Below are 13,217 nucleotides of genomic sequence, written 5' to 3'. Positions count from 1 at the left end.
AGGAATGATTAGCAAAAATTAGTTCAGAAATGGTCACATGCATAAAAGTCTTTAAATCCTGCATTTCTCCTGTTTCTCCTTTCATTCTTATGCAAGAATTGTGATGCTGATATCATATTGCTATACTGCTTAACTGATAAGCTATACTAATTGCTTATTTCAACCCAGATGCATCCAAAGTCAATATTAGTGTAGAATTCCTTCTTTGAAACACTGAGAGGGAGACTGCCATTGTTAGAAAATAGTTGGGTTTTTTTCAGTTTTATTGACATTTTCCCCAACAAAAAAAAACATTGTCTCTGTTGTAGACAAACAACATCCTTTCTGATAATTTTTTAGCACATTAAATGTGCCAGACTACAGCATTTCAAAAATCCCATAATTCTTCCTCAAAAGGAAGTGAAGCGAGGCACAACTGTGCTTGAAAATTGAGTAGCTACTGTTGTTTCGTGAAAACTGGCTAAAGTGGTGTAAAGTTTTCTTCCTCAATGTAATGAGGCAGAGGAGAAGTGGTGTTTCTTCAATTTTGAAACAGGATGTTAAATTAAAAGTCATTAACATATAGCATTGTATTCAGTCATAGCTTCTTGAAATTTGCTGTTAATGGTGACCAGACATTTTTTTACCGCATTGTAGTTCTTTAAGTTGAAGACTAGGTTTATGTATTTATTCCCTTAGTCTGGGCAGGACTGTGGAGATAAAAACATATATTTAATTAAGTGCCTTGATAAATGAAGGATGAGAAACTGTGTTGGTTTTTTTTTTCCTCATTTAAACCAAAACAGTAAACTAGATGTTGTAACAATTGGTAGAAGTGTTTGTATTTTTAACTCGGTCAACTGAGTTCTCTGTACACTGAGGTTGAATGCTTTTGCTTATTGCATTTGTTTTTTCAGCATGCAATGATGCTTCCTGTCCTCACCCACCATGTCCGCTACCATCAGTGTCTGATGCACTTGGACAAATTGATAGGCTACACTTTTCGAGATAGGTGCTTGTTGCAGGTAAGATATGAAGAGAGAACCCCAACCTCTTGCTGGTTTCTCTTCTTGATATTACTGAGTTCATCCAGAGTGCTGAAATGGCACGGCATTGCTGCAGCTTGGATGGACCTATTTACTTGTACTGCAGATCTTTCAAAAGTTTCAGTTTTCCCAAGAGACTTCTAAATAGAAATATCTATTGTTCACATAGATATTACACCTACCTTTGCTCCCATGGTAGATCTGGATTTGCTTGTAATGTGTAGCAAGACAAAAATGCAGTTACTGAAAAGACTGTCAAGTACTCGTTTCTGGGTAAGTTCCTTTTTTCAGGTATTTATTGAGAATACAGTGTTATTCTGCAGATGAGTGTATGTGCCCTGCTTCTTATTTCTATAGCCAGTTGTTCTAAAAGAGAATAATTAAAACATTGCCCCTTTTTTGCATTTGGAGCTGGTGAATCGAAATTTGCAAACTTCTGTTCAGCTCTGGATTTCTGCAAGTACACAATAAAATTTTTTTGTTAACAAGCAAGGGCAGGAACTGGAGAGGAGAATTTCTTACTTTTTTTAGATGCATCCTTGTCACATAAGCAGCTTTTTATGTTAGTGCATATTTGGAACTGATTACTTCTGAGGCTGATGCTTGACACGGTGGCCCCTTTCTTCTTAGACTTTTCCTGAATTTACTGAAGGAAAATGGGGACTTCCATTCAGAACTTCCTTCTTAAGTAAGCGTCATCTCTCTCCAATGACTGGACCAAGTTCAAAACATGGCAGTTTTCGTATTTCTTTAGAGATTTTACTCCCAAATTATTTTAAGAAAATGTCTCCTCTCACAGTTTTTCTGGTTTCTAGAATTTGTTTCCCAGGCCTTTTCCGACTGCAAGTTATATTAAACATTGAGCATCTTCTAGGATTTGGTTGTTGGCAGCCTGTCTGTTTTAATGTCAAAGATAAAAATGCAGTGATGGAAACTTTCAAAATGTTGAGGCCTACACACTAACCAACAAGTAAATTCTAATCAAAGAAAGATGAAAGCATAAAAATCAAGTGTGTAAGCATTAGTCATGTTTAGTTATAACAAGTGAGCTTTTTAATGCTTTGTCCCTACACTTACTTATTTAAAACCTACAAACATTTTCCATAAGAAGAGCTTTTTAAAGACGTATATAGTATCAGTCATCTACCTGAGCATAGGCAATGTTAGATGTATAATTCTGCATTGATTGTTACCTATTTATTCATGGTGTATTCTTTTTAAAGTACAAGCAGATTAAAAAAAGATTACACTAAGTTATCTATTCAGAGAAGCTGTAATGTGTCATCTAGCCCAGATGGAGCACAATTTGAGAATGTGCAATTACAACAAACTTAGTAATACTATCAAGGAATTAGAAAGGACTTGGAGAAAGTTCTTATTGTTGATTAAATATAATTTTACTCTTTAAATTTTATGCTTAGAAAGCAACAGACAATGTTTGAATGAATTACTCAATGTCTGTGCTCACAGTCTGCAGCGCCAGTCCTGCATGTGTCAGAAGTAACTTTCTGCAGCTTGCGTTTTCCAGTGCTTCCTCTTTTTTATACACAAGTTTTGTGTGCACATACTTTTATACAAGCACACTATTGTGATCTGTGTATGTGTAAAAAAGGAGAAAATGTGTGAGTTTGTAGGATGGAGTTCTGAAAAAGAAGCTGTAGTTCTATTTGTTGCAGCCATTTCTACAGTGGTGGTGTCAGCAGCAGAGTAAGCTTTTGTGGTAATCCTTAGTGGTACAAAGGTAAAACAGAGGACCAATCCTGTCATTTCTCTTCCATTTGAAGAGTGAATCCTCTATGAGAGAGAGAGTTCTTCTGTGATTAACTCTGCCAGGAATAATGTACTTGTTGTTGTTTCATTTTTTGAGCTAGTAGAGCTTTATAGATATTTAAGTGATGCAAGCATGTATGGTTGAGAAGCTCTTTTAATTGCTTATATTTTTAATATGAATATTTATAGTTCAGTGTTAGAGTGAATATATTTCTAAATAAGCAAATATATTGAAATCGGGTCAGCAAAGCTGGTAAGCGAAAGTCTTGAGGCAAATTGACGGTTCATACTTTTTCTCTTCTAAACTAATTTTTTCTTTAAAGAAAAAGATGATGAAAGTCAATTAGTTAAATTGATGATTGAGCATAAATGTTGCTTCTTTCTGACATCTGAAATAGTTCACTCTACTTTTAAATTGCTGGAACCAAGTTTCTAATTCACTACATCACTTTGTAACCTTTCTTCAAACTGAGAAATAACTATTACTAGCTACCGGTCTAAGATAATGTTTTTCTTTCATTTGCAAAAATATATTTAACACTTTTTTTTCCTGTATGTGTTACACTATAGCTTGCCATGACTCACCCAAGCCATCATTTAAATTTTGGGATGAATCCGGATCATGCCAGAAATTCCTTATCCAACTGTGGGATTCGACAGCCCAAGTATGGAGATAGAAAAGTTCACCATATACACATGAGAAAAAAAGGTATGCTACTTACACCACTAACATTTTTTTCTTACCTCACACTTAATTAGTAAGAACACCCTTTGTTCCATTATCATTTCCTTGGCCATTGTTCTTTAGGGAGATGCCTTCAGTGGAGGATTTCAATGACTATATACACATACCAGTGAGGTTTTTCTAAAAGACTGGATTTTGGAAATTAGTCAGTAAGTAAAGATCTGAGAACAAGCAAGGGTAATAAACAGGAGGATATATTTGCTTAGATTTTTGGCAAGTACTGTTTTCTTAATTTGCTGCTCAACATGGTGAACAAACTGGAATATATTTTGTAAATGTGTCTTCCTAATGTGAACATGTGGTCTGTCTGCTGCAAAATATTCCTCATCCCTTTAAAGTATATTCAGTGATAATGAAGTAAATTGTTGCTTATGTAATGTTTAGAATGTCCTTTTCATGCAAAGGTGGTATTTATCTGGCTCCCTGAATGCAAAAATTCAATACTGTTGTAATGAGACTGCAGTCAGTTAGGCAGAGATCATTGGTAAGGATTATACTTGATGTAATATACCCTGTAAGTAACGGGATAATCTTGTGTACAGCAATTATAAAGTAACATTTTGAGTAATTGTTTTCTACATTTATTCAAAGTGAATTAGTGGCTGTTTACTTAATAGTGCATTGTTTATGTTTCTAGGGATAAACACCCTGATAAATATTATGTCCCGTTTGGGACAGGATGATCCAGCTCCTTCCAGGTAATGAAAATAGTTTTTTGCAAGTAGGGAAGCTGCTGCAGAGGGAGATATTTAATAGAAATAACCAACTTACTGTCACCAACAGCTTTGGCAAATAGTTGAAGCGAAAAGTCATTTTTGAATTGACTTTTATGTTATGAAAGTGTGCTGAACCTCCATTAGCAGTGACATAGTAAATGTTTGGTTATGCCTGCAGAAAATGTCTGAGGAAGGTTTTAACAGATAATTCTATCTTTTTTTGTTGATCCCTGAAATGAGGAGGACTAAAAGACTACCTTTTTACTTTCCGCAGAATAAAAAATAAGACTTGTTGTTGTTATCAGTGCAATAAATTGGATTCTTCATCATGTTTTCTCACAGTAGTACCTTCCTGGCATGGCACCTTGTTAACAGGAATGTGGTGCTGAACATGGGCTTTGCTGATTTACTGTTCCAATTTAAAGACAGATGCAAAACCCATTAATGCTGTAATGCGATAATCCGTAAATGACCACTAAGAATTCTGTGCATATAAATAGGGTTTAAGATGGTTTACAGCCACGGGCACCATATTTAGCTGAAGTTGCATAAACAAAGCTCACAAGGCTAATGCCCGAAACAGTTGCATGTGAAATCCCTTAAACGCAGAACTAGATGGCAGTGTGTATTTTAGTCAGCTGGTGCTGTAGCCAGACCTTTCAAGAGCCATCCTTTCGGAAGAAGCTTGGGATTAGGAGAAATTTAATTCTGCATAAATTATTGTTGCACTGTTCCCTAAATGCTGATTCAGCTAGACCAAGCCCTTTTCTCTTCAAGCTTATTTCAGTCCTCTAAAGATAACATAAGGCTAAATTGAGTTAATTCTTGTGAAATAGCACAAAAATTTAAAGTCCCATTTCTGACAGAGATATGTTTTCAGTTGTGTTGCTTCACAGAGTTGTTGTAGATTTGCTCACACATTACTGTTTTTTACAGCGGAGGTACTGGAATTCTTTCAGCCCATAACAAAAGCCTGCTACTCCTGAAAATACACTGATTATATAATTGTTGGGGGAGTGAAAATTACAATAAAAGCTGCCAAACACTCGACAAGGATTTTCTGGATTAAAAAAAGAAATACTATGGCAATAGCCTTGATTCTGTTACAATCATATGTGAAATCAGAAATGGTGCTGCTTACTTGCTTTGATGTCTAGAGCAGAAATTTGTCTGAATTCAAACACATGCTCACATTCTTTTTCAGCTGCTTGCCCTTTTAGTCCTTTGAATATAAGCAGGCAGACAGCTTGAAGGAAATGAAACTTTATGCAAAACAAAGGTAAATCAGGAGCAGTGATGAAAGAAAACCGAGGAAATAAAAGTTTCTAATAACTTAATGGCATCTTTGGATTCATCTCCTGGTACAGCCATTTTTTTTTTCTTTTGAGCTCAGAGGAAGTTACAGAAAATAAGGCATTCAAAGGTGCTATGAAAAATCCCAAGTTCTTACTCCCTCTGCCATATCTGTTGCAGGGTCAACCTGCCCTGCAGGTGTTGATGTTTATTAGGTAGAGCTTCCTAGTATCATGCACAAGGCTTGGAACAGACTGTTTCAATCACCTGGTGCCCTCTGATGGACAGAGAAACCTGACTACAGTGCCAGGCAGCAGTCTGCTTTCCTTTCCCCATTTTGTGAAGCTCTAACAATAGCTCAGAACAGAACATACCAACATTTCAAAGGTGGTGGTGTCACTCATGAGTTTCACAATTCACACAGTTGTTACTCTGTTTGGAAAGGATTGTAATCCAGAGAGGGTGGGGGAGGCTGCAGGAATGACTAACATGACTGATTAGCAATCAACTCTGATTTTTTTCTGTTTTAATTGTGTTGTGTAAATAACCAGCATGTGTTAACTTAGGTTATGGTGAACCTTAAAATGCCTTTTTCAGGATTAACCACAATGAACGTTTAGAATTTCTGGGAGATGCTGTGGTGGAGTTCTTAACAAGGTAAATGGGGAATTTTTCAGCAGTTCTTACCTTTGTCTGTTATTATTATAGCGTTGTGTTTATTGAACTTTTCAGTGTCTACTTTCAGTGTGTATGTTTGCAGTCCTGCCTGATATTTAGACCTGCATACCTGCAGACAACTCTCTTGATAATTCTTTCAGCGGTCATGATAAAACAAGAAAGATTACAAAATAAAAAGCTAGACTTTCTGTTTCATGGAGTGCAATTTCAAATTGATTTCAGTTAGAGATTACTCAGCTATAGACAAGTTGAACTTTGTACCCTTTTTTTTTTAAGGAAAGGTATTTTTCCTAGCATGCTGTTTTGTTTCCATGGGTTCTTTTTGCTTAGTTGCAAGGGAGAAGCATTTATGGGTAATGTTGAATGTATTGCAGTTCTTTTATTTCCAGTAATTAGGGCTGTAGCTTCCATAACAGCTTAAATAGTTAAGCACAAATGCAGTTTATTCAAAAGTAATGAGAAAACCGCATGGCTCATCAAAAATTGCTCCAGTTCTGGCCTGAGTATTCTGAAATCAGTGAACAATACAGGCATATTATTCATTGTCTCCTTTGTTCTACCTTACCTTAGTAGAGGCAAACAGGTTGCACAATTATAAGGATTATAATCTATTTTCACCTGCTTTGTTCTACTGTTTTTAATAGAGGTGTGGTCTTGTTTTCTGCTAATTTGCTCTTTAAACCAGTTTGTTACATGAACAGCAAAACTGCCTTTATATCTCTGTTCTCTACTAGCCATTAGCTACGTGATATTAAAAACTATTAGCCTATAAAGGTCTCCACTGCCCTTAAATCTCATGGCCTTTTCTCTTGTACAACAGTACTGGCTGATAAGATGGAAGACTTGCTGATTAAAATGTCTTGCATTTTTCATTGTCATTGTTCATCAACCATCAGTTCACTTTCTGACCTAACTTTTGTCTCGATTCAGGAAAAAAACGAGCTCCATTTCTGTTCAATAGAGTTTGTAAGCACCTATTTAAGTCTGATTTTTTTTCCTACCTCACTTAACTTCAGGTGTCTGCTGTTGTGAATTACGATGCTTGATTAGATTGCCTCTAAGTTTTATAGCAGATTTTGTGCATAAATAATCTTGCATCCATCTGCATTTTTCTCCCTGTGTACTGGCTTAATAAAACATTTTAATAATTAGCGCCATACAGTGCCTTAACTGTGGAATGTTGAAAACCCTGTATATGTTTACTTTTTTTGACATGGGTTAGACAGTCATAGATGAAAGTATCCAAAATCATTTATTCATTACTCTGAATTTGATGGGGTCAGTGAATGTTTTGTTTTGTTTTGTTTTGTTTTTATGAGGTACCTTGCTACCATCATGACAAATACCGTTAAAGGTTGTTAAAACCTGTGATTTTTCCCTTTTTTTCTTTTTTGTGTGTGTGTTTGTTGTATAATGACTTTACACATTTGATAAATACAGGCTGTTGAGTTCTGTTCTTTGTTTTCATTCTTAAAGTACTGTAAGAGGCGTGTATAAGCAGATAGATACCCTTTTGGCAGCAGCATCACCTGAAGGCACTGTGCACCCACAGCATGGCGTTTCTCAAAGCTGAGGCTTCCCTTGTGCTTTATTCCTCAGCATCCTCTAGGTGTCAGCTGTGCTGAACCCTCTGCTGCTGCTGCTAGAAACCTGAGATGAGGGAACTGCAGGCTGGGGCAAGGATTTAGACCTTAGGTGCTGCCCAGCAGAGAACAGCACTCTTCCTCCTCTGCTGCCAGTGCTATCCTGTCAGATAGGATTGGGCATCGTTTGAATGTTTGTATCTTTACCTTACTGCAAGCTGAGTTCCACTTTGGGAAGGAGCCTGTATTACTCAGTAGGGTCGGAGGGAAGAGCACTGTTTTGTACAGGTGTATGTGATTCATCTTTATTCAAATGCTGACAGCATCTGGTTTGCTTTTTGTTTTGCCAGTGTCCACTTATACTACCTGTTTCCCACTCTGGAGGAGGGAGGATTAGCTACATACCGCACTGCCATTGTGCAGAACCAACACCTGGCCATGCTTGCTAAGGTACAGCTCACTGTGTCTCTGTGTTTCACATCCACGGGTAGAATACTAGGAGTGTCTGGACTGCTTCTTGAGGGAGCTTCCGGCTTTGAACATCACTCTCTTTGCTGTGTTTTGTGTACAAGATTTGGGATTCAGGTGCCCTTTTCAGTTTGAAAGTAGATTTTAAAGATAAAGGAGAACTTTGTGTTTTCTCCAAACCATGCTTTTGGGAAAAGTGATTTTTGCAGGCATAAAGGTAAGTTTTTAGCCTTTGTTGAAGATGCGCCTATACTTGCCTTTAATTTGCACAAGTAATGAATCTGACAGTAGAACTTTGTTGGAAAAAAAAAGAATCAAGCTTATAAACATATTTTTTGTAAGAGGACTTTCTGATGAATATGTAGGGAGAATGTGGCAACAGGAGATAGAAAAAATGCGGGGAAAAATTTCATCTGCTCCATAACCTATGCAGTCATTTTCAGGCCCACTGCAGACTGTCAGAGTAGTCAGAAGTACATTAAACAGGGTTTTGGAGAAGAGTTGTGTCATCTCATGAAAAAAATTAAGGTGCCTTAGAATTTTTATTTAATTTAGTTCTGTGAACAACAGAGCTTTTTGTATTTCTATATATGATACTGGTGTGTGGTATTACGGTACAGAAAGTTGATTCGATCTCTTCATAAATAGATAGGTATTCCCTTATTCATTCTTGATTTTGTTAGCTTTTTTTTTTAAAGAAACAGTCTGAGGCTTACTGATGTAGTTAATTATGCTACACATGTGCACACACTGTCCGCTGCGTACTGCTGATAGTTTTCAAGTTGCTCTTTTAATCTTTCCTCTCTGTAATCACACAGTGCCCTAAACAAGCATGTCCAATCTTGGGATTTTGGCAAAAACTGCAGGATTTCTAACATATCATCTTTTTGTTCAGGTCTCAGGAGAGGCATAGGATGGGCAGTGAACACAATAATTTTCTTTCATGTCTTTCTTTATTAATTTAGCTAAGCATGAATTGATTGAAACATTTCATATCAGGGCTTTGTTTATAAAAACATATTGCCTGACATTTGAATTCATGTTACTATTTTTAAACCTGCATCAGGAAAGCTCATATATTCTTCAAGTCTGTTCACAGCCTTTATCATTATAGAAGGACAATTTTTGAAATTTTTTATTGCGATGTTTTAAAAACTAGATACAGCTGTAAATATTAGATATCTGTATATTCCCAGTTTTCCAGCTTAACCTTTGTTCCTCTCATGTGTCTTCTGTGATGTTCCTGATTTTATCCCCTGCAGTGTCATGTTGCATTCAGTTCACTTAATGTAATTCTCAGCCTCTCAATGTCTCTTGAACCTGTGGAATGCTGTTCATAATTAAGTATCAAATGATGAGTGTAAGAAGTTTAAATTTTATATAAAACAATTTATATTCTATTATTATGTTGACTACAGCAAGTGCTCACTGTGCATTATAAAGTGTGATGGAACACTACAAGCCATAATTCACAGTGTTCTGGAGCAGTGAACAGGCTGCCTGCCATTCATTGAAAGTGGAAAACTTTTTGGCAACTGAAACATGTCTAAACCATGCATGTCAAACAACTTAGTCTCCAACTTTACCTCTTAAATATACTCCAGGAGGATGAAGTTGAAAGTTAACAAGAAATTAATCAGTAGAAACTTACACCCAGTTGGGAAGAGCCTATTCTCATACAAACGTTGCGAGATGCACAGATCTCTTCTTTAAAAATCCCAATAATGATTTTGTGTCAAAAAGATGAATATGTAAAGAGAATCTAGGAGTTCTTACCTGCATTTCTGTAGCAGAATTATCATGTATTGTAGCAAATATATGGCTTACTACCTGAGATTTTGACTGGCAAGCAGAACTACAGTTCAAGCAACAGATGAGTGTTAGTGATGCATTTTTAGAAGGAAGAAGGAAGCTAGGTGGCACTGCAGATTAAAATATGAGCCTTCTCTTGCAGTGCCCAGAGGCCACCACCTGTTGATGGTCTTGGAGGAAAAGGCCAGCTGTTCAATGGATTGTGTCTGCCAGAGTTCCTATTCCTCACTGTTCTGTTTTAGCTTCTTTTATGTTGATAATTGTAGTTCTTCCGTGGTATCACACTCCACTTGTTTACCTCTGATAAACAAGGGAAATTTTTTCATTTTAGCCTGTGTTTAAACTGAAACTATGGAGAAAAACATCATAGTTCCTTCAAACCTAGTAGCTGCATGATGGCAGTTAATTGAACTTTAGTGACTAAACTGGTACTCTTGTACTTCTAAAGCCATGGTTTTAACTCTTTCTCTATATTTTGCAGAAGCTGGAACTGGAACGATTCATGCTCTATGCTCATGGCCCAGACCTTTGCAGAGAGTCAGATCTCCGCCATGCCATGGCCAACTGCTTTGAAGCCCTAATAGGTAACGTATTTGCACTTGTGTGTGCACACAAACACGTATCAAACGTGTACTGCAGTTGTACTGCACACTCATTGTGTTTATATATCATGTGTATAAACACAATGAGTGTGCAGTACAACCGTGAAACTCTCATCTTCCATATGCTGGCTCCCACACACTGAAGGTGAAGCTGTTTCATGTCACTGCAGGACTCCACCTGTCCTGTGCCAGCATGGCCTGACAGCTGCCCCCTGTGTGAGTGTAGCAGTTCAGTCACCATGGCCTGGCAGAAGATAAGCATGTTCACTGCTTCCAATAGTGCTTGAACAGACCTGTGACCTCAGCCCTGAATTTTAAACTGCAGCTTGCTTTCTGAATGCATCAGGCACTCCCAACTGAGTCACCAGACGACTTCCTCTGTGCCCTGCTAGCCTTCTTTGAATTTGCAAAGACCTTTTAGTCTTGCATTTTTCTTACAGGTAAAAAGCATGGCAATATGCCATGGCTGGTGTGATAAGCTGCCCTCTAGCTGAGGGTGAAGGAGAGTTGTGTCAGATTTGCCATTGGGTGCTAAGATGCTGATTAGTGACTAGCTGCACTGGTCTGTAGGTTTATATTGCAGACAAAATCAGGGCCTGACCACAGTTACCAAGCAGGAGGGTGGAAGTCTCATTGGTTATATCTGCACAAGCTCTATTTTAAATAGCATATTTTTATGAATCTTCACTTGTTTGAGTACACAATGCAAGTTAATCTCACTGGTTTGACTCCATATTCATTGAGATGTACTGTACAAGTTACTAGCTATGGGAATGGTTTAGCCCTGATGCAGGTCTTTATGTACTACACAAGCTCCTAAAGCATTTTGTCCTGCTTTGAAAAATAGATCATAGTTTGCTTAGATGTCAACAGTTCTGTGCATTCTGCCTTGGGCCAGATTGCATTTCCTCTTATCAAGAAATAAGAGTTTTCTTTTTAACTCTGTTTTGCTTTCCATGAACGCTTTGATCTTTAATTTAAAAATAAAAAGCAAACAGAAGAGGAACACTAGATATGTGTCTGTGTTTTTGTTCATAGGCTTCAGCTTGTCTAGAGTGTAGTGATGAGAACTATTTGGCAAGCATTGAGATTTGCTGAGAGAGCAGGCTTGCTGTTTAACCTCCAATACAAAACTGTTCAGAAAGTTAATTGAGCAATAAGATTTTGTCAGTGCTGTAGCTAAAATCTGGGAGCTTGTTAAGGGACTATAAAAGTATATGTAGGGTCTGGAACTCCTACTTAAGGCTGTTTTACAAAGTCTGGTGCTTCATCACAAAGTCCCTGTGATGAAAATGAACAACAGAAGTTTGAGCAGGTTGCCTGGGAATTGTTTAAAAGTGTTGTGCTCTCATAATATTCCTCTGCAAAGTTAGTCTTATAAACCCCCAAACTGTTCTTCGAGGAGTCCAAAGAAAGTAGTTGACCTAGTGAGGAATCAAAGGGGAAAGGGGAAAGGGGAAGGGAAAGGCAAGGAAGCCATGTTCTTCCTGTGTGGGAGCAGGCACTCCCTTTCTCTCTGATCTTGATGTAGCTGTGTATTCCATTTGCTTTTATGCTAACAATAACAAGTTCAAGATTTTTCAGAAACCCTCCTGTAAAGCGTATTAAAGGACAAAATGTTGATACTAAATTTAAGAAGGGCCTGTGCAGATACAGAGTATATAGGGTACACCCAAAAATATAATATCTTAAAACAAGTTTTGCAGAGCTTGTTCACGATGGACATGTGGAGAGGGCTAGTGAGGACTGTGTGTGAAGTCTAAAAAAAACAAACAAACATAATCTTCAGGAACTGAGACATGCAGAGATGCTGTTTCCAATTCAGAAAATAAATTATTGTGATACCAATAAGGAAGGAAGCTCAGGAAGACCTTGAGCTTTGCAGTAGTCCGGACACATGGTTTATGTGCAGAGTGTAATGGTTTATGTGCAGAGTGTAATCTTGTCAGAAGTGTAGAATAAATGGCAATTATTTGCTAATTGTCAAAATGTATTTTTTCATGGGTTTCCCTAGCTGGAAATGTTGTTATTGTGGTTTAACCCCAGCCAGCAGCCAAGCCCCATGCAACCACTTGCTCACTCCTCCACCAGTGGGATTGAAGAGAGAATCAGAAGGGTAAAAACTGGAAAAGTTATGGGTTGAGATAAAGACAGGTTCATAGGGAAAGCAAAAGCTGTGCACACAAGTAAAACCGAACAAGAAATCATGTCACTGCTTCCCATGGGCAGGCAGCTGTTCAGCCATCTCCAGGAGAGCAGGGCCCTGTCACATGTAACAGTGACTTGGAAAGACAAATACCATCACTCCGAGCATAACCCTTGCCTCCTTCTCTGCAATTTATACACTGAGCATGATGTCATACAGTCTGGAATATCCCTTTGGTCAGTTTGGGTCACCTGTCCTGGCTGTTTCTCCTCCCAGCCTCCCAAGCACTCCTTAGTCTCGTCTCCAATGTTGCAGTACCATAAGTAGAAAAGGCCTTGGCTCTGTGTGAGCCCTACTCAGCAATAACAAAAACACCTCT

The 13,217-nt window shown here is 37.7% G+C and overlaps 1 protein-coding gene across 2 annotated transcripts in view; it reads left to right on the top strand.

The window, feature by feature from the left end:
* DROSHA (drosha ribonuclease III) overlaps positions 1-13,217 on the top strand; it is a 70,481-nt gene that overhangs the window by 39,839 nt on the left and 17,425 nt on the right. For both annotated transcript variants that reach the window (XM_066186590.1, XM_066186578.1), the window contains exons 17-22: positions 897-1,004; positions 3,366-3,504; positions 4,178-4,238; positions 6,147-6,206; positions 8,161-8,260; positions 10,572-10,674. In XM_066186590.1, coding sequence (XP_066042687.1) covers positions 897-1,004; positions 3,366-3,504; positions 4,178-4,238; positions 6,147-6,206; positions 8,161-8,260; positions 10,572-10,674 — 571 coding nt within the window. The remainder of the gene's footprint in view (positions 1-896; positions 1,005-3,365; positions 3,505-4,177; positions 4,239-6,146; positions 6,207-8,160; positions 8,261-10,571; positions 10,675-13,217) is intronic.

This window comes from Chamaea fasciata, unplaced genomic scaffold (assembly GCF_029207755.1).
Source record: "Chamaea fasciata isolate MVZ Bird 193981 ecotype frontalis unplaced genomic scaffold, bChaFas1.0.hap1 SCAF_1, whole genome shotgun sequence".
Taxonomy (NCBI): domain Eukaryota; kingdom Metazoa; phylum Chordata; class Aves; order Passeriformes; family Sylviidae; genus Chamaea; species Chamaea fasciata.
The sequence above is the reverse complement of the archived record's forward strand: the minus strand, read 5'-3'. Positions and strand labels throughout refer to the sequence as shown.